The following is a 17,839-nucleotide window of genomic DNA, read 5'->3' on the forward strand; positions in this document are numbered from 1 at the left end:
CAGGATAATGACAACGGTATCCACCCACGCTGCCTTGATCGGTGAAAGGGGAAACAAGGAGATTCGTATCCATGACCGGAAGGGAAAAATGATGCAGTTTGATCCGCCCATGGCCCAAAAAAAAAAAAAAGACATTGGCATGCCGTAACCCAGTCGCGCATTGCACTCTGCGTTCAAACCCAATCATCGTCTCCCCTGCTGCAACGCCATGACCGCCTGCTCCAACTGCCGCAACCTAGAATCCTTCTCCTCATTCTCCAACCTCAACCGCTTAATCTCCGCCCTCAACTCCTCCGCCCCAAGCACCTCCCCGAGCCCGTAATCGCTGCCCCGCTTCCTCTTCACAGCCACATCCTCCTCCTCGCGAAACTCCAACGGCCGACTATACGGCGACACGGACGAGCGGCGCGACTCGGCAATCGAGGGTGCGGCGCTCTCCATGGCGCCCGTCATGGCCGTGGAATCGCGGCGGACCCTCAGTCCGTGCATGTCAGCTGACATGCTCGTGCGGCGGTGGACGCGGCGAATGTGCTCGGCCAGGTTTTCCTTGCGCGTGAAGCCGGCGCCAGAACTGCGTTTGCAGTCGTCAAACGGGCAAAAGAGTGACTTTTTGGTGCCGCCGTGCATCTTGTGGACTTCGCGTTCGTGCCGCAGTAGGCCGCCGCTGTAGGTGAAGCCTTGGAGTTTTTCGCAGCCCTTGACGTTGCATTTGTAGGGCCGGTCGTGCTTGTCCATGTGTTTACTATTGTTCAAGTGACGTTAGTTGTCTTGCTTTCTTCACGTTTCTCCAGGGGTGGGGGGGAATCTTACCTCCATTCACACCTGCGCTCGAATAGTAGTCCGGAACAGTCTTGGTGTTTGCAGATCATTTTTCCTTCTGAATTCCGCTCCGGCTCCTCGTTGCGCTTGTAGCTGTAGTTGATTCTCCGTTCATCATCGCCAGACATCGAAGAACGATCCTCTGAAACACGGCGACTATGAGTTTGGGGACTCGGTAGGATGTGAGTACGCGCATCGGCGGTTGGGGTTAGCGGGGATCGGGGGCCCGACGTGCTAACCGGGGTTGGCATCCCGTTCAGCGAGTTGATAGAAGAGGCGCGCTCATGCTTTACAGAAATCTGGGGAATCTGCATGGTTGCTGGCGCTGGTGTTGGTGTCGTTGTTGCGGCAGTAGTAGTAGTAGTGGTAGTAATAGTGGTAGTAGCAGTAGTCGGTGACATGTTTGGTTCGCTCATGATGTATTGTGAGGGGGAGAAAGTAGGGTTGTGGTATGGAGAAGGGTCAAGATTCAGTGAGTAGGCCTCAGGTTGCTGGCCTGGGTGGTATATATTGTCAAAAGCCGCGAGGTCTGGGTGTGGCTGAGCATAGACGTCGGTTCCTGCAGACCCGGTGAGTCGAATACTGGGGTTCTGAGCAGACGCGAGTAGATGACGACGACTGTCTTGTGGCAAAGAAGGGTAAGGATGCCAAGAGTTACTGTTGTTGTCGGTGCCAAGATGTACAAAGGCCGTGAGTGGCGCAGCGGGCGTGCCTTGATTATGAGGCAAATAGAAATTAGCGGGCGAATATGGCGGAAGATGTTGGAGGGCATCACGACAATAAGTATCTTGGCCTGGGCATGGTCAGTATCTGCTGTCTAGGTACCAACCAGGACCTAGTGAAGGCAACCTCGAGCAGGCTGAAACCCTGGTGGGTTGGGTAGATGGTTGGCAAAGTGATGTGAGTCAAGAAGCAGGAAGAGGACTAGTACGTACGTGGACGAGGCGGATGGAAGAGGCCCGCGGGTGAGGGTGAGGGTGAGGGTCCATGATGTCCATGATCTCCGGCCTGACCAGCCTCTAGTCTTCTCGGCAGCAGCAGCAGCCTAGAAGGGCACAAAGTGCTGAAATCGGACTGCACGTTTCCCGTGTTTTGCTGCTGTCGCGCTTGGTGAGGTTGTTGTTGCTGCTGCTGCGTTGCCTGTTGCGGCCGAGTGCCAATCAACGTTCGGCCGAGGTCGACGTCTGCCAAACTTAGCCACACTGAAACAAGGTTGAGAACGGATGGCAGAGTACGCGAACAAAAAACCCCCCCCCCCTACACAGTACGTACAGTCGGATGATGCGGGAGCGTCCCACTGGTCACGATCGATATTCTGGAGTACCTTGTCTAGCGGCCCGCGCAAACTTCCCCCTTTGGTCGCCTCTTCCTCGGCCGCCGCCGCCGCCGCCTGGTGGTGGTCGTAAAACATCCAGCAGACGCCCCAGAGGACGGCCAAGGAGGGTTTGATCGTCCATGGGAAGCATGTGCTCAAGGGCTGGCGGTGCTCAGCAAACTCGCTGAACCAGCTGAGCAGCTTGCGCTGTCTCTTGTCGTGCCCGCCCCGCAGCAGCTCCTCAAAGGCCCGGCGGGCCATGGCATCCATCAGATCCGTTTGAAGCCGCACGAGCAGATGCTCGTAGTTGGCGATGAAACTCTGGTCTATTCTCAACCCGAGATGCACGCCTTGGGCCACGAGCCAGTCATCGCCAAACTGTCGCCGGCACTGGGCCAGCACCTGGAGGGCATCATGCACGGCTGCCAACAGCTGGATGAGCTCGGTCAGGGAGCAGCGTTCAAAGAGGGGCGCGTTGTTGTGCTTGAGGAGCAGGTGGTCATCCCCTGCCACGGCCGAGAAGGCGACGCCTTTGCCCTCGCGGCTGAGCTTGCGGTCGACGATGCTTAGCAGACTGTGGAAAGCTTAGCAGGCGAAAGCAAACAGAAAGCTCCTGCACGCCTACTGTTGCGCATCATGGCCAGGTGCGTTTGGAGTCGTGGAGACAAGCGTTGCCGTCGTGTTCGCCCTTGGCAGCAGACGGACAGACTTCGGCGTCTCTGGACCAGGCTTGGGCCCAGTCTTGGAAACACCCAAACCCACCTCTCGCGGCGGCTTTGCATCTTCGACGGCGATCCTTGCCAAGCCATCCGACATGGACCTCAGGTTCTTGAGGCCGAGAGATGTTTCGGTGCCAAGATCGGTCGACTCGAGTGTGCCTTGCAATCCACGCGGCTTCACACGCCGTCGAAGCTGATTGACAAATTGTAGGACCTTGAAGGCGAGGATGATGCTCGTACGCGTACGTCTGCGCGGTTGCTCCATCGCCATTGCTAGCTAGTCACTTGGGTAGATGGGTATGGTAGGAACTGTTAATCACCAGGTATCGTATGTGAACGAGGCGCAGGCTGAGGTTTCGCAAAGAGGGAGGGGGTGGTTTGGCAGAAGAACGAGCTATGCCATCATACGTTCACACGTTCATCGAACACATAGCTATCTCTGTGGCCCTCCCACGACCGCAAGCCTTTTGTATATACTTCGCACGCATCCAGGCGGAGTAAGCCTGGGGGAAAGCCGGCATGCTCTGGTGAGGGAGATTATTATGGGGAGAAAGAGGGATGCTGCACGGCCACGATGGATTTGATTGGCTAGCCACAGCTTCAACGCCGGCTCAGCCACACCCGAACCGTAGCCTCGATGCCCGGGGCAGCCAGGCCAGGCTCAACATCGTCGGCTTCAACCTATCGCAGGCACAGGGAGGTGGAGGACGCGGTCAGATGTGCTTGCAATGAAGCAACCAAGGTGGCGCAGTATTCCCTTCCCCCCCCCGCAAGACTTTCCACCAGGCTGACAGAATTCATGATGGCCGTGCTGGATGTCTGTTGTTGACTTGCACCGCTGTTTCTTGCTGCCTTGAGAAGAGGCTTCTGTGTGTGTATGGCCATCCATCCACTATACCGGTAGGCACTGCAATCATGCGTATATGATTGGAAACAGACATCCTCGTCTCCCCAGCACGCCCTCACTCACAACAACACCATGTAGGCAGGGGATCTGCGTCTGGCATCTAACAAGCCGTTCCCATTAGTCCGGGTGGTCAGCACTCGCGAAACAATCTGATACGTGAGTCGTGCACGTTGATGACGTCTCAAACTCAATCACTTCCACCCCTCAACACCAACCCAAATGCGGCACCCTGAGCGACATACTCGCTTGCATGTATCCAGGACTTGCGGGGGAAAATGTACAATACACACCATATACACACCACTCTGCAAGGGGCAAGGGCCGCTGCCGGAATACGCAGTGTCCGGGTTTGGGTTTGCGGTTTGGGTGGTGCGGGGGATGGGGGTTGGCGGGCGGATGGTGGTGGTGCCGGAGGGGTGTGTGTGTGTGTGTGTTGGGGAGTGAGGGGGGACGGGAGATGGGAGTGTGATTTGTGATGTGTAGTTGAGGACGGACCGTGGATGAGATGTTCTCTGGTACTGTGTAGATGAGGAGGCTGTGGGAGAGTGGTGTGGTGATTGGGCGAGCGGATGGCTGAGATGGATGTGCTGGGGCTGATTGAGACTTGGAGATGATGGTCTTCCAATGGACGGGCGTGCAAGACTCAAAGCGGTGTACTTGAATGAAAGCAGCCTTAGTACCACGACAACAACATCATCATCATCATCATCGTGATGGAGAAGTGTATATTTCAAATCTTCATTTCGTAATCATACATCCAAACCCCCATTCTTTTCCCCCACCAAGAAAGCAGAGGAGCGATTCTCTTTATTCCCATGGATACAGATCCTGCCACTCATGCCATTCCAACACGCCATCCTTTCCATCTACACACTCTTCACTCTGCCATCCCACCACAATTCAGGCCATCAACTCCTCAGGCCGAGCAAGAAGTTGCCGCCTCCGCCCTTGCCACCCTCACCACCGCTCCCACCCGGCAAGTACGAGATATTTGGATTCCGGCTCAACATCTGCGCGATATCCTTCTGCGTCTCGATTCGGCGAATCAACACAAGGCCATCACCACTCTTAGCCACAGCCTTGCTAATCGTGTCTGCCGCCTCGGCCTCGCCCTCTGCACGAATGACATTGGCCTGGCGCTCCTGCTCCGCCTTCTCCACAATGAAGCGCGCGCGCTCGGCCTCCTGCTGCGCGATTTGCTTCTCCTCAACCGCCTTGGTGAACTCCTTGCCAAAGGTCATGTGCGTGATGGAGACATCTTCGAGGGCAATGTTGAATTCGTTGGCGCGCTTGAGGAGGTCAGCACGGATCCGGTTGCTGACGGCTTCGCGCTGGGTGATGAGTTCTGCGGCGTCGAATTGGGCGACAATGGATTTGAGGACTTCGTTGCCGATGGAGGGGAGGACACGTTCATCGTAGTCGAGACCGAGATTCTGGTGAAAAAGTTGGTTATCAGCTGCGATTCCGAATCTCAATGTGATGTACATATGTTCCTGGCATACACCACGCCACTACTTTTCCACACTGCATAACCACCAAAAAAACATACCTGGTAAATCCTGGGCAACTCTCGAACCTCCGGTCGATGCAATACCCTCAACGTCAATGTGACCATTTGCAAATCCTTACTCCCCGTCGTCGTGCTTATATTCCTCGGCCGTGTGCGCACATCATACACAATCGCACGCTGCAGCCAGGGGACCAAAAAGTGCGTGCCCTCGTTGACCACCTCTTCCTTGACACCGCTGAGCCGGTCGAAGATGACGGCGCGCGTACCGCCTTTGACGTCGTAGAGGGAGGATTGGATGACTGAGGCAGTGATGCTAAGGGGGATTAAGTAGCGGAAGAAGGACGGGGAAATGGCGGCCATGTTTGGTGGCGTGGGGGTGGAGGTGTGAATGTGTGGAGGTGGGAGGGGTGGGTGGTGGTGACTGTGGTGTGCTGAGGTGGAGGAATTTGGACGGGTCATAGGTTGGCATCCTTGTACATGGTCCGTGCACCATGGATCTTGACGGTTAGGTACCGGTAGGCATGATAGCTACGACGACGGTGTAGAATGCAATTGGATAGGTCATGTTCTACTCTCGGCTATAATACATTGAATGCTAATAATATATAAGGTGCACACTATCTTGGCGTATATGGTGCGCTCAATGCACATCGTAGCGATGATATCGGAGACGCAATGTGATGCATTGCGAATAAATTTCATGTCTATACTGAGTCGGTGAGCTTAGCATGATCTATTTCGATAGGTACATATCAGTTTACCCATGTGAATGCATCTTCATAATGCTAGACAGCCATCTATCTATGCTATATCCACCCCCCAGGACAGCCAACAGCACAGAACCGCACGAGCGAATCTACTGCTCAATGAAGCCTTTGTGCTCCCTGTGAGCCTTGTACCAGTAATTGTCCTCCTTCTTGGGCTTCAGCTCCTCTGACAACTTCTCCAAAATCACCGCCAGCAACTTCTCCTTGCCTGCCTCGTTGTCCGCATCGCGGTTCCAGACGGCAATTTGCACCGCGTTCCAGCGGACACTGTATGAGATGCCGCAGATGTCGTCGTTAAACGCTACAAGGACAGGATGAGCCATCATTCCAAATGACTAGAGAAGAGAGAGAGAAAACTTACAAACCCTCTTAGTCTCAACCGCACCCTGCAGAATATCTCCCACAGCCAACAAACACATCTCATGCCAGAACTGGCTCGCAACATCCTTGCTCACCTTGAAATACCAAGCCCCGCCCTTGACATTTCTCGGATCCTCCCACACCGGCTTCACTCCAAGATGGAACAGGTGTATGCTGTCCCTCAGCTTCAGGTTCTCCACTGGGATGTTGTTGAAGTGTTGGTAGAACTCCTTGACACTGATTATGGTGTCGCCCAGGGGTTTGGGCCGCGAGGCGAAGTCCTCGGCCCCGGCTTTGGAGGCAGGAGCACCGGCCTGCCCCTTTTCGGCCCAGAAGAGCCACTTGAAGCGGAATTCGGGGACGCGCACGGATTTGAAAATGGAGTTGAGCATGGCGGTGCCGCGGGCGGGGGAGGCCGTTGCCGATTGCTCTTCTGCCGAGGCGCGCGGGAGGTCCGAGGTACTGAGGGCAGGGAAGCGGTTGGCCATGGTGGTCGCGTGGAGGGGGGTTGTGATTTCGGTAGTGTTGAGCTTGCGAGTGGAGGTGACACAGTCGATGTCTTTAAAGGTGGATTTGTGCTTGGAGAGATGGGTGACAGGGGTAGCAGTCGGAGTCTGGAGAAGGCTGTTGTTGAGGAGGTCGAGGATGCGGTCGAGGCCTTCTTTGGTTTCGGTGTTCAAGGGCTTGTTCGGCAGAGGAGCACCGTTCTTTATGCTGTGAATGAGCTCTCCTAGAAGGAGGGCGGAAGTGGGTTTGCGTGCTGCAGCTGGCCCCTCACGTATAGGACGATAGGAGGATTGGTCTCTGTCTTTGGACTTGTCGACATTAGCGTTCTGACTAGCAGAAGCTCTGATCATGGCAATGAAGCGAGCAGTTTCAGCCATTGGGAAGGTAGTGAGATGAGAGAGATGAGAAAGAGGCGTGCAGATAGTAGGAAATGTGATTGATGGACAGGTGAAATGGAGATGTGATGGATATGAGAAAGAAGAACGGGGTGAGCAGAGGAGGCATTATATGGGCAATATCTGTGCCCAAACGCACGATAGCTATGGCGACTATTATCAGGTCGCTCTTGTTGCGGCAATTGACAGTGGTGAAAGTGAACGTGAAGGTAAAGGGTGGTCCGTGAGCACGCTGCTCTTGAGTAAGGATAGGGGAACAGGACGAAATAAGCAGGCCGATAATGCCAAAGGCAACAGACCTGCAGCTCATTCAGAGGGCAGGTGGAGCCCAAAGAGAAGATATTGGCAGTGTTCCACACTCATGAATGGCGGCTTCTATGGACGTACTGCTGCTAGACCTCGAAGCCAGATGCAAATCGCCTTTCTGAGGAGCGAAGGAGGGCGAAAAAAAAGGAGAAAAGGAGAAAACGCAGACGAAGAGAACCAAAACAAGACCGTAGACATGGATTTACCTACTTTCTGATGCTGCTCCTTCAAGCCTTTCTCGGCGTACTGCGTACACGGTAGTATGGCCTGAAATGAGGGGCAGAATTGTGTGTTTGTGTATGCAGCAGCAGAAAATTCGCTCAGCACGCGCGACCAGCAAAATCCACGGGCAAGTATGGATGAAGAGAAGAAGAAAAACGCTACAAGATAGCCAAAGGTAAAAGTGCAGTCAGAAGCCCCAGTCTGTCTGTCTGGGTGGTCTTTAAAGGGAGATGCGGCTACAGAAGCCCAGATAGGATGGGGGCTCACAAGTCAGCGATGCAGCCGCCCGCCCGCTCTACCGTTTCAAGACGCCGTTTCATCTCACCCCCGGTCCGACACCACTGGGAGGCGCCAACTGCATCGCACGCCTGAGGCCCCCACATGACTGGAAGTCTCAGTATGTACCGGTACCTGGATAGGTATTTAGTACCTATCATACCCGTGCATGTGTGCAGTCTAGTCTCTAGACCCGATCTCCTGTGCTGAATAGAATAAGGGTGCAGTTGGCGGATGAAAGCGAGCCGGCGAATCAGATATATCATATATTTGTTTGAGAGAAAGTCATAGTGGACGTCGCGCTAGGAAATAACCCAATTGTTGTTTGTCTGTACATAGGACGTAGTAAGTACACAGCAAGGAGTAGCATGGGGAATCATCGGTCACGTGCTATCTGCTCATGACGTAGAGCCTGACTCGAGGCACTCGTCTCTGCACTATTCCGCTTTTGGCTTTTTCCCTGCGCGTCGGACAAAACTTCTGATAATCTTCCATGTCTCTCCCCACACCCAATATCATCCGCAGAACATCCCGCCCATATCCAGCCATATCCGACACATGTAAAACTGCTACGCAAATTTCGCAACTTGACAAACAATACACAAATGTCGGGACCCTATACAACCGAACCAACAACCCCCCTCCCCAACCGCCGCAAACGCGTCCGCTTCACATCCTCCTCGGACCCAAGCACCAACTCTGACGAACCCGCCCTCGTACCCACAAGCACAAGCACAACATGCACATTCATAGACGCGAGCGAACTCTCCGAGGGCGATAGCGATAGTTCAGTGCTATCCTCCTCGAGTCCCGAACCCAGCGATGATTCTTCCTCGGACGACGACGACGACGAAGAAGAAGAAGAAGAAAATGATGATGATGATGACGAAGAAGCAGACAGCGACGTCGGCGAAACCAACACAGAAATGGATATTGACGAAAAACCCACCACCACACCCTCCATAACAAACCTCCGCGCAAACCGCGGCCCTAAACCCGCCTTCAAACTCTCCGCACACGAAGATTTCGGCCCGGATATCCGCGACTTCCTCAAGGATTTCTTACCGCGGCTTAAGGCGGCGAATGAGGAGCTCGAGGCGCAGAAGCGGGCGGGAACGTTGACGAGTTTGGATAAGGGACCGGAGGACGAGGGGGAACCGTACATTGAGATGGATCTTGGTTTGGGGGTGTTGGAGGCGAAAGGGTCAGATATATCGTCGGATAGTGAGGAGAGTAGTATGGAGGAAGCAGGGGAGGGCGGGGAGAAGCAGAAGGACAAGGATTTGTTGGGCAAGTTGTTGGGGAAGCAGAGGAAAGAAAGCGTTAGGATTGAAGTTGTACCAGAGGACAGCACGCCAAAGTAGAATCTCGGCCCAATCACGCAAACGCATGCGCTTCTACATCAACAGGAGAGATAGGGAAAGAAAACGGGGGAAAGAAAAGAACGCAAGTGCTGCAACCTTTCCCTCCCACACAATCACAATCACAACCTCCTCACTTTCCCCCGCCCGCCCCGCCCTCCTTCCACGTCGCATCCGCCTCGCCCCCTAACTCCGGCACCGCAATATACTCCCTCGCCGCCTTCCTCTCCCTCCAATCTCCCCCAAACCTCGCATCCCTCTCCCCCAACCTCTCCTTAAACCCCGGCATCTGGTCCTCGGCCGTATAACTTGTCATCAACTGCGGCTCACCCAACGGCAACGCATCCCCACGATCCGTCTGCCACAAATGGTAGATCTTGCCATATAAATGGATCACTTGCTCCATCTCCTTGTTCTCTGCCACGGACCATACGGAGGCGGGAATGTGCGCGGGCCGCGGCATCGTGAGCATCCCGGATTTCACTTCAAAGACGTGTGTGTGCCAGAGTTTCTGCTCCGAGGGGGGAAGCGTGGAGAAGAGGGCTGGGGTGATCATGTATTCTGTGGTTTTTGGGGTTAGTATGGGTCGCTTGTGGTATCATCGATGATTTCATCGTTGCACACCATGGTTATAGGGCGACGATGCAAACCCTTTACAGAGCAAGACGTAAGGGTTTGAAAAGCAAACAAGAAAAAAACCCTCACCGATTCCAATAATCCGCGCCCCCGGCTCCGCCGAATCATACAGGATACACTGTCGCACATCCTCATTCAAATGCGCACAATAGTGATTTGCCTCGACGGGCGCACGCTTGGGATCGTGCGCGTACGCGTGGAACGCATTGAGGTGGGCGCAGATGCGCTGTGTAGGTGCGAAATTCTGCAAGATTTTCTCGTCAACACGATGTCGGTTTCAATCCCGCTGGAGAAATGGGAGATGGTTGGGGGTTTGCATACCTGCGTCATCCCAGCGCCCGTCTCGAGAATTTTATTCTGCGTGCTTTCGGGCGCGCCGGCGGTGTTGTTGGTGATGGGCTGGGCGTCCATTGTCGTTGCTATTTTCTTCTTCTTGTCTGTGTTGAGTTGGAAAGAGGGTGGTTTGTTGGAAGTTGAGCAATTTGGATTATTCTGTCCTGTGGATGAGGGGAATTGGGGAGGGAGGAATCTGTCTGGCTATAAGAATGCTCGCGGTGCTTGTAGGGCTATTACCCATGTATTGGATAGGTCTGACGTCATTGTGATACCTAATCTGGTCATGAGATTTTGTAGTCAGTTGGTCGTTGTTATTGTGGGGGTGGGTGGGTAGGAATGGCGAGGTAAAGGTTGGGGCTTGGGATGTTGAGGTGGCTGGATTTGGGGGGAGCGACAGGTGAAGATGGTGGTTGGCGGGTGTTGTGCTGCGCCCGTATAGAGTAGTTGGGCATATCATCTTCAAATTTGTCTTATTTCATGGCTTGTGCTAAGTATGCTCGAGGAGATATTGTAGCTATCACATCAAGGCAAAAGCTGGTAAGTGTTGGGCTTGGAATTGGGTGTTTGATCATGTGCAGTGCGATAGTTGATACGCATGTTACGGTATAGCATCACACAAAAGTGCTCTTCAAGGCGCCAACTCTGCACGTTTTTATTTTTACCGCAATTATTACCGCAGTCTCATGACAAGCAATACTAGCCTTGAAGAGCACACCTGTCGAGTATTTGGAACACCATCGCCTCATTTCTCTTGTTCACCCTCACACTGAGCCATCAACCGAATAAGCTTGGCATGCACGCAGCCCTCCTTACCCTACTGCCAACAAATGTCGAGCAATGAATTACGGCATGACCACCTCTTATGTTTTCGGCTGCAACCAGTTGCTCAGACATCTCATACGGCTCCTCACAACAAAAAACTCACAGGATGGAGGCGGTAAACGCCATGTCTGTGAAGATATCATGGCGTGTACTGCTGGTGCGAACACTGTGAACTGTGAGAAAAACTGAGTATTCCGGCCGAAGTCAAGATTGAGGGGGTCCAAGAGACAGCTGTTGTGAATGAAGTTTAGAACATGCGTTTATAGGTCGAACAGGATCTGAATAAGTTTCTCTACAATGTCAAGACTTTGGCTGAGGCGTGAGGTAGATGTCTCCTCGACCGTACAGATATGACATTGGTGTGCGGGCAATGCGGTCTGGGGCTTTGGTGTGTCGGTTGTACATTAGGATAATGATTTGGCGTCTGTGTTTGCGTCTTCGAGTCCATAGGCCGGTCTGAATGGGGAGTAGATACGGACTGCGGTACTTGATAGGGTTGAAGCGTTACAACGTCCCGCTATCCACGCTGGGAAATCGCAGTACCGTCCCGATTTGAGCGGTATAATCTTGGACATCAGTACCTATCCTACTTCCATCACCAAGCTCTCTCGACATCTGACCCCCTTGACCTTGACCCTGCCCTGCCGTTCTTTTCACCCCCTCATCATCCCCATTCTTCACTACCCCGGATCCGTGTTTTCCCCCCCTTCTTTCCCTTCCCAGGTACTCGCCCATTCCCAACCGACGGGTATGTCTGGGAGCCAAATTTTGAGCTGTTCTTTCTTCTTGTTGTCTTCATGCGATGCTAGTGAGATTTGCAGATCGCTGCGATGCTTATTGCTCGTTTAATACCAAATGCTACTTTTATGTCCATAGTTTTTCGGAAATAGGACAATACTTCGATCTGAGATGAGAGGACGAGTCGCGGTTGTAATGGTGAAAGGGCGCATGATTCACTTACAGATCAGGCATAGCGTGTCTTAAGACCGAACCCGCCCCACCTCCCGACATACTATTGCGGTGTTCGCCAACTCCACCATCAACTCCGTCGTGAATGTCGGAATTGATTTGCATTTAACAACAATCGAATTCCCAGTGACCTTGGACGCTCTTCTGAACATCTTGCTCGACTTTGCTAAGTTTTGTGTATTTAGCTCTCAGCATTTCATGTGCGAAATCATCAAGCCATCATGGGTTCCAAGTCACCAAACGGCGAAGATCGAGGTCCCAACGGTGAGTGTGTCCGCGAGGCCATGTTTGGGACTCAAATTAACCTAATTCATTATCAGGTCCATCTGCTAAAAAGGCCGTTGCTTCCATTAATCCTCCCAAGTCTGCTGCTGCGAGTGGACTTCTTAGAGGGGCACTCGAGGATCAAGATGAAGACGGAGATGACGACGAGGGAAAGATCGGGGCTGACATGAACGTAAGCGAAAAAACTGCAAATGGTTAGATTTATGCGAAGGCACAATCAGACTCAAACTCATTCTCCCAAGCACGAAAAAGAGAAGAAGGAACAATAAAAAGAAGAAGAGTGCACAGGCTGCGCAGCAAACGGCCCCACCGAGAGTTGAAATTGCAACTCTGTTCCACAATCGTCCTTATCCTGAAGGTGAAATTGTAGAATACGGTATCAATGACGAAAACCTTGTGCGTACTACAGACGAGGAATTTCGACATCTGGCTGTCGCAAACAACATGAACGACGAGTTTCTCAGGGACTATCGCAAAGCCGCTGAGGTCCATCGTCAGGTTCGCCAGTATGCTCAAACCATCGCGAAACCTGGCATTTCGATGACTGAACTCGCTCGGGAGATCGAGGACGGCGTTCGTGCGTTGGTTGGCCATCAAGGCATAGAGACTGGAGACTCTTTGAAGGCCGGCATGGGATTTCCGACTGGCCTATGTATCAATAACGTAGCAGCACATTGGACTCCCAATCCCGGGGCCAGGGAAGTTGTGTTACAACACGATGACGTGTTGAGCATCGACTTCGGTGTGCATGTGAACGGCCGTATTGTCGATAGCGCCTTCACGGTGGCTTTTAATCCGATGTACGATAAACTGCTTACTGCCGTCAAAGCGGCTACCAATACAGGGCTGAAGGTAGACTTTTCGGCATACTCGGTTCGATTTCAGCTGACAATGCATTTTAGGAAAGCGGGATTGATGCCAGGATGGACTACATCAGCGAGACGATCCAGGAAGTGATGGAGAGCTATGAAGTCATGATCAATGGCAAACCCCTTCCCGTCAAGGCTCTTTCAAGCCTTTCGAGCCACAATATCCTGCGCTATAAGATCCATGGCGACAAGCAGGTTCCTTTTGTCAAGACTCGCACTTCTCAACGTATGGAAGAAGGCGACGTATTCGCGATTGAAACATTCGGTAGTACTGGTATAGGCCGTACCCGAGATGATGTTGGTGTCTACGGTTATTCGCGCAACGAGAATGTCAGCACGGCTGGTGTTCATCTCGCATCTGCGAAGTCGCTGCTCAAGGCCATCGACGAGAACTTTGGTACATTGCCTTTTTCTCGAAATTACCTCGAGCGAATCGGAGTGAAGAATTACCATCTTGGGATGCGATCACTGATAGCCAGTGGGGTTGTCGAATGCTATGCGCCACTCGTCGACACGCCGGGCTCCTATGTCGCTCAATTTGAGCATGTAAGTGGTAGATTGCGCACTTGAGCGTATTCTACAGCTCGCTAATTTTGGTTCTCTGATTAGACCGTGCTCCTTCGACCAAATTGCAAAGAAATTATTTCTCGTGGGGACGATTACTAACAAGGTGGGTATTCTAAAGTGGAGTGGAGTTTGAGGTTGGTTGGGTCTTGCTCTGTCCTTGACTCCAACAGTCCTGGGCATCGAATGGGGGCATCTCAACATAGCCACGTACTTTGCACTTTTGGTTCTGTTTGCTGTAACATTCCTTAAAAGAATGGAACCTTCTCCATTAATCTACGCTGATGCGCCCGGCAACTTTTAAGCTGTCTCATCTGATCAGCACGTGCTGTCCGATGAACCTTCCCGGCTGCTGGAAACAATTTGGACATGGCGGAACGATCTCCTCAAGGGTCTCAGGAATTGAATTGGCGGGAACCGTTGCCAAATCCTGCATTCACGAGATTCGGTATTAGAAAGCTAAACATAGAAGGCATTGCTCAAAGCGTTTTAATCACTACAGGTGGCTTGGATATTGCCTCTTGCTTGGTTCGATGCAGGACTCACAAAGCAATTTGATTGAAACATAGCGAAGGTTGAGGGCCGATAAATGGTGCGCTAACCCCTCAAAACAATGCTTGGGACTCATGGCTTTAACATAGCCCAAGGCTGTTGCGCCGAGTCGGCCGCGACCTTGTGGGGGCGCGTCGTAGTCTATTCCGCAAAGTCACGCATCATTCGCTGGTCTCGAGGCATCACCACGGCCAAATATGCACACGACTAGGAAGTGTATCAAAGACTGAATGACGATGTCTACTTTCGTACCGACCACATGAAGCTTGGCAGGGGAATGCGCAGCCTCTCGCGACTCTTCCAATATGAGGGGTCATTTATATAAGACTTTGTGGATGCCCGGCATTTACAAAGCCCAAACCTAACCCTCTCTCTTTAGTTTAACACATCTTTTGGCTTAGACAGCCGTCCTCTCATTCATTCATAATGCGTTTCTCTACCGTCGCTACACTCGTTACTGCAGCTTCCATCGCTGAAGCCGTTCCATCTCGGGAGCGGCCTCATGTGACTGCTGCTTCGCCCGGCCGTGGCGGTCTCTACCAGTCGGGCGCTTTCTATGTCAACTGGGTATGATGATTTTTCAAGAATTAATTTTGAGCATCACGCTAATTCTATGGAAGGCCATCTACGGACGCAAGCACTTCGTGACCGATCTCCCATACGACAAGCTCACCAAGATCAACTACGCCTTTGCCAACGTCAACAACGTTACTGGCGAGGTTTTCCTCTCTGATGAGTGGGCTGACATCCAGTACTCGTACCCTGGCGATGTTGCCACCAACGGCACGCAACTCCTGGGCAACTTCAACCAGCTGTTCAAGCTCAAGCAGAAGAACCGCAACCTGAAGGTTGCTCTTTCCGTGGGAGGCTGGACTTACCGCGAGAACTTTGCCCCCGCTCTCAAATCTGAGGAGGGTCGCGAGAAGTTTTGCAACTCTACTCTTGCGCTTGTTGCTGATCTCGGTCTCGATGCTATTGACATCGACTGGGAATACCCCCGCAATGCCGAACAGGCTGGACACCTTCTCGCTACCGTCAAGCTCTGTCGCCAGGTAAGAACTGCTATCCCTTCGTTCATATACCAGATTCTAATGCATACATAGATGTACGACGAGTACGCTGCACAGTACGCCAACAACTACCACATTGAGATCGGTATCTCTGCGCCTGCCGGACCCCAGCACTTCATCAACATGCCCGTTCGCGAACTTGACCAATACGTTGATAACTGGAACTTGATGGCGTTCGACTACCAGGGTGGCGGTTTCTCCAACTTCACCGGCCACCAGAGCAACATCTACCCCAGCCGCTCTAACCCCAAGACCACCGACGGATGGGTTGTCGAGGAGAACCGTTACCGCCCATTCAACACCAAGCAGGCCGTCGACTACTACAAGGCCAACATTGCGGACCCCTCCAGGATCCAGCTCGGTATGCCGCTCTACGGCCGCTCCTTCGGCAATGTCGTCGACCTCAGCAAGCAAAAGCGCGGTCTCGGACAGATGTTCAATGGCTCCGGTACTGGTACTTGGGAAGCCGGTTCGCTCGACTACAAGGTTCTCCCTCTCAACGGCAGCAAGGTCTACACCGACAAAGAGACCATCTCCTCCTGGTCCTGGGACCCCATGAAGAAGGAGTTCGTCTCCTTTGACACCCCCAAGATCGCCACCTGGAAGACCAAGTGGATGCAGGAGCAGAACCTTGGTGGTTTCTGGTTCTGGGAAACCTCTTGTGACTTCGCCTACACGCACGAGAAGAGTCTCATCAGGACTGCTATCAAGGCTATCGGTGGTGAGCAGAACTTGAAGGCCAACCAGAACAACCTTTACTACCCCCGCTCTAAGTACTACAACATCCGCAATGCGGCCAACTCTACCATGCTTCTTGCTTCAAGGAGATAGGTATGCTAAGAGTAGTAATTTCTGTGGCTGAAGTTTAGAATCCGCTTGCTGGAATCGAGGCTTTTCATTTTGTACCAATATTTTAGCAATATCACGATATATTTCACCATACAACCCAACTTCGCGTTATTAAGCGACTGCATATTTCATTCGCGATATTTAGATTCAATGATAGCGACCATCAATTAGACTTGCATATGTGGAAGTTGATATTCAATCTCATTGCATCACTCGTGCGTGACTACACTTATACTTCTCATCCACATAATCCAACGTGTCGCGAAGAAAAAGTTTAGACAAGTGCACTTGACCTCTTTTACAAAGACCCGCGTGTGGTAACTTGGCTCACAACACATTGTGAGCGACAACATCTATCAGGATCATCACTAAGCAGCAGAAATTTTTCCGGCCATACATTACAAGCGCTTACTTCTATGAACTTTTGTACTTTATGCGGGTATATTGTCGTTGTATCATTTGCCCCTCCATACCAATCCCGAACTCTTTATTCCTAAAAATGCTGGTAGAATATGCTCGTATCTCATATATTACACGGTCGGTTCATTTGAATGGACCGACGATTTCCCCTCAAGAAAAACATATGAGATAGGAAGTGTTTATCAACAGCTCTCAGACGTTTGTACATGTGATTACGAATATCAAGTTGGTCTTGTGCAGATATGGTATGAGGAGACCCAGGCGCACTGATCAGGCCTGATAAGAAGGCGAGATGGAACAATGTTTATGTAGATGACGGTTCTGCTGATTGTGAGTTTTGAAGAGCAATATCTAGGATTTGCGTATATAGTTAAAGTTTAGCGTCCTCAACAGCCTAGCAGCCATTCATCATAGTAAGCCCCCTTGGTACAACTCTAAATGAAGACACAGTGGCCACGATGACGTACGGTTGACCGCATAGTCAGATATTATGGCTATTCTCTAGAATGTACAATCAATAGGCTTGACAGGTTTCAACATCCACTTCAACAAGATCTTGCAAGGATATTTGCCTTACGCTGAGTTCGGTGCCGTAACCTCTGTTCTGGATTATGTGCCGCGGATCTCATCTAGGACCACCGAATGTTCGCTTAGAAGCCTGTCATAGGAACGTTTAGAGATGGTGTCGATGAAAGTGGTAACAGAGCAGCTGCTGTGGTTATAGATATCTCGGTCACGTGTGACTATTGAATGGGCTTAGCCCCTTGGCGGTGCTTGCCCATAGATGGCTCCCATCCTCCTAGACTAGGACAATAGGATCACATTACACACTGCATTTAGGCCCTCCTCATCGTCGGATACTGCAGCAGCCAACAGCCGAAGCAGGTGCGGCATCAATTTGATTGCTGTCCGTGAAGAAATGTACGGCATGCACGATATTACACTTCTTGCCAACGGCAGCGTAAGGAGCAGAGGTAGAGTTTTCAGTGTCAGAAGTAGAAAT

At 52.1% G+C, this 17,839-nt stretch overlaps 7 protein-coding genes across 7 annotated transcripts; 3 read left to right on the forward strand and 4 right to left on the reverse strand.

The window, feature by feature from the left end:
- Window positions 1–183: 183 nt before the first annotated feature.
- IAQ61_005700 (uncharacterized protein) lies at window positions 184–3,124 on the reverse strand (the record flags this gene model as incomplete). Its single annotated transcript, XM_066096902.1, has 5 exons — window positions 184–742; window positions 811–1,612; window positions 1,755–2,003; window positions 2,092–2,708; window positions 2,760–3,124. 5 exons carry the CDS (start codon window positions 3,122–3,124, stop codon window positions 184–186), a joined length of 2,592 nt encoding a protein of 863 aa, XP_065953253.1.
- A 1,343-nt stretch (window positions 3,125–4,467) lies between these two features.
- Window positions 4,468–5,682, reverse strand: PHB1 (Prohibitin-1, subunit of the prohibitin complex (Phb1p-Phb2p)). The gene is made up of 2 exons (XM_003839854.2): window positions 5,310–5,682; window positions 4,468–5,193 (listed from the first exon to the last, which is right to left on the reverse strand). Exons 1-2 carry the CDS (start codon window positions 5,628–5,630, stop codon window positions 4,669–4,671), a joined length of 846 nt encoding a protein of 281 aa, XP_003839902.1. The 5' UTR covers window positions 5,631–5,682; the 3' UTR covers window positions 4,468–4,668.
- A 223-nt stretch (window positions 5,683–5,905) lies between these two features.
- On the reverse strand, window positions 5,906–7,504 carry IAQ61_005702 (uncharacterized protein). The gene is made up of 2 exons (XM_003839853.2): window positions 6,399–7,504; window positions 5,906–6,338 (listed from the first exon to the last, which is right to left on the reverse strand). Exons 1-2 carry the CDS (start codon window positions 7,279–7,281, stop codon window positions 6,127–6,129), a joined length of 1,095 nt encoding a protein of 364 aa, XP_003839901.1. The 5' UTR covers window positions 7,282–7,504; the 3' UTR covers window positions 5,906–6,126.
- Window positions 7,505–8,708: 1,204 nt separating this feature from the next.
- Window positions 8,709–9,467, forward strand: IAQ61_005703 (uncharacterized protein; the record flags this gene model as incomplete). The annotated part of the gene is made up of 1 exon (XM_003839852.2): window positions 8,709–9,467. One exon carries the CDS (start codon window positions 8,709–8,711, stop codon window positions 9,465–9,467), a length of 759 nt encoding a protein of 252 aa, XP_003839900.2.
- A 130-nt stretch (window positions 9,468–9,597) lies between these two features.
- On the reverse strand, window positions 9,598–10,511 carry IAQ61_005704 (uncharacterized protein; the record flags this gene model as incomplete). Its single annotated transcript, XM_066096903.1, has 3 exons — window positions 9,598–10,025; window positions 10,164–10,344; window positions 10,422–10,511. 3 exons carry the CDS (start codon window positions 10,509–10,511, stop codon window positions 9,598–9,600), a joined length of 699 nt encoding a protein of 232 aa, XP_065953254.1.
- Window positions 10,512–12,448: 1,937 nt separating this feature from the next.
- Window positions 12,449–14,047, forward strand: IAQ61_005705 (uncharacterized protein; the record flags this gene model as incomplete). Its single annotated transcript, XM_066096904.1, has 5 exons — window positions 12,449–12,491; window positions 12,548–12,684; window positions 12,801–13,364; window positions 13,415–13,927; window positions 13,991–14,047. 5 exons carry the CDS (start codon window positions 12,449–12,451, stop codon window positions 14,045–14,047), a joined length of 1,314 nt encoding a protein of 437 aa, XP_065953255.1.
- A 677-nt stretch (window positions 14,048–14,724) lies between these two features.
- On the forward strand, window positions 14,725–16,568 carry IAQ61_005706 (uncharacterized protein). The gene is made up of 3 exons (XM_003839847.2): window positions 14,725–15,064; window positions 15,118–15,549; window positions 15,601–16,568. Exons 1-3 carry the CDS (start codon window positions 14,924–14,926, stop codon window positions 16,396–16,398), a joined length of 1,371 nt encoding a protein of 456 aa, XP_003839895.1. The 5' UTR covers window positions 14,725–14,923; the 3' UTR covers window positions 16,399–16,568.
- Window positions 16,569–17,839: the final 1,271 nt, after the last annotated feature.

Source organism: Plenodomus lingam, assembly GCF_022343315.1.
Source record: "Plenodomus lingam strain CAN1 chromosome Unknown contig_22, whole genome shotgun sequence".
In the NCBI taxonomy this organism is placed as follows: Eukaryota; Fungi; Ascomycota; class Dothideomycetes; order Pleosporales; family Leptosphaeriaceae; genus Plenodomus; species Plenodomus lingam.

Excerpts from the sequence above, each read along its gene's own strand:
- PHB1 (XM_003839854.2), bottom strand. The coding sequence starts at position 5,630 with ATGGCCGCCATTTCCCCGTCCTTCTTCCGCTACTTAATCCCCCTTAGC. Across the intron at positions 5,194-5,309 it reads AGTTGCCCAGGATTTACCAG|AATCTCGGTCTCGACTACGA; the intron begins GTATGTTTTTTT and ends CTTTTTCACCAG.
- IAQ61_005702 (XM_003839853.2), bottom strand. The coding sequence starts at position 7,281 with ATGGCTGAAACTGCTCGCTTCATTGCCATGATCAGAGCTTCTGCTAGT. Across the intron at positions 6,339-6,398 it reads GGTTGAGACTAAGAGGGTTT|CGTTTAACGACGACATCTGC; the intron begins GTAAGTTTTCTC and ends CTGTCCTTGTAG.
- IAQ61_005706 (XM_003839847.2), top strand. The coding sequence starts at position 14,924 with ATGCGTTTCTCTACCGTCGCTACACTCGTTACTGCAGCTTCCATCGCT. Across the intron at positions 15,065-15,117 it reads GCGCTTTCTATGTCAACTGG|GCCATCTACGGACGCAAGCA; the intron begins GTATGATGATTT and ends ATTCTATGGAAG. Across the intron at positions 15,550-15,600 it reads CCGTCAAGCTCTGTCGCCAG|ATGTACGACGAGTACGCTGC; the intron begins GTAAGAACTGCT and ends ATGCATACATAG.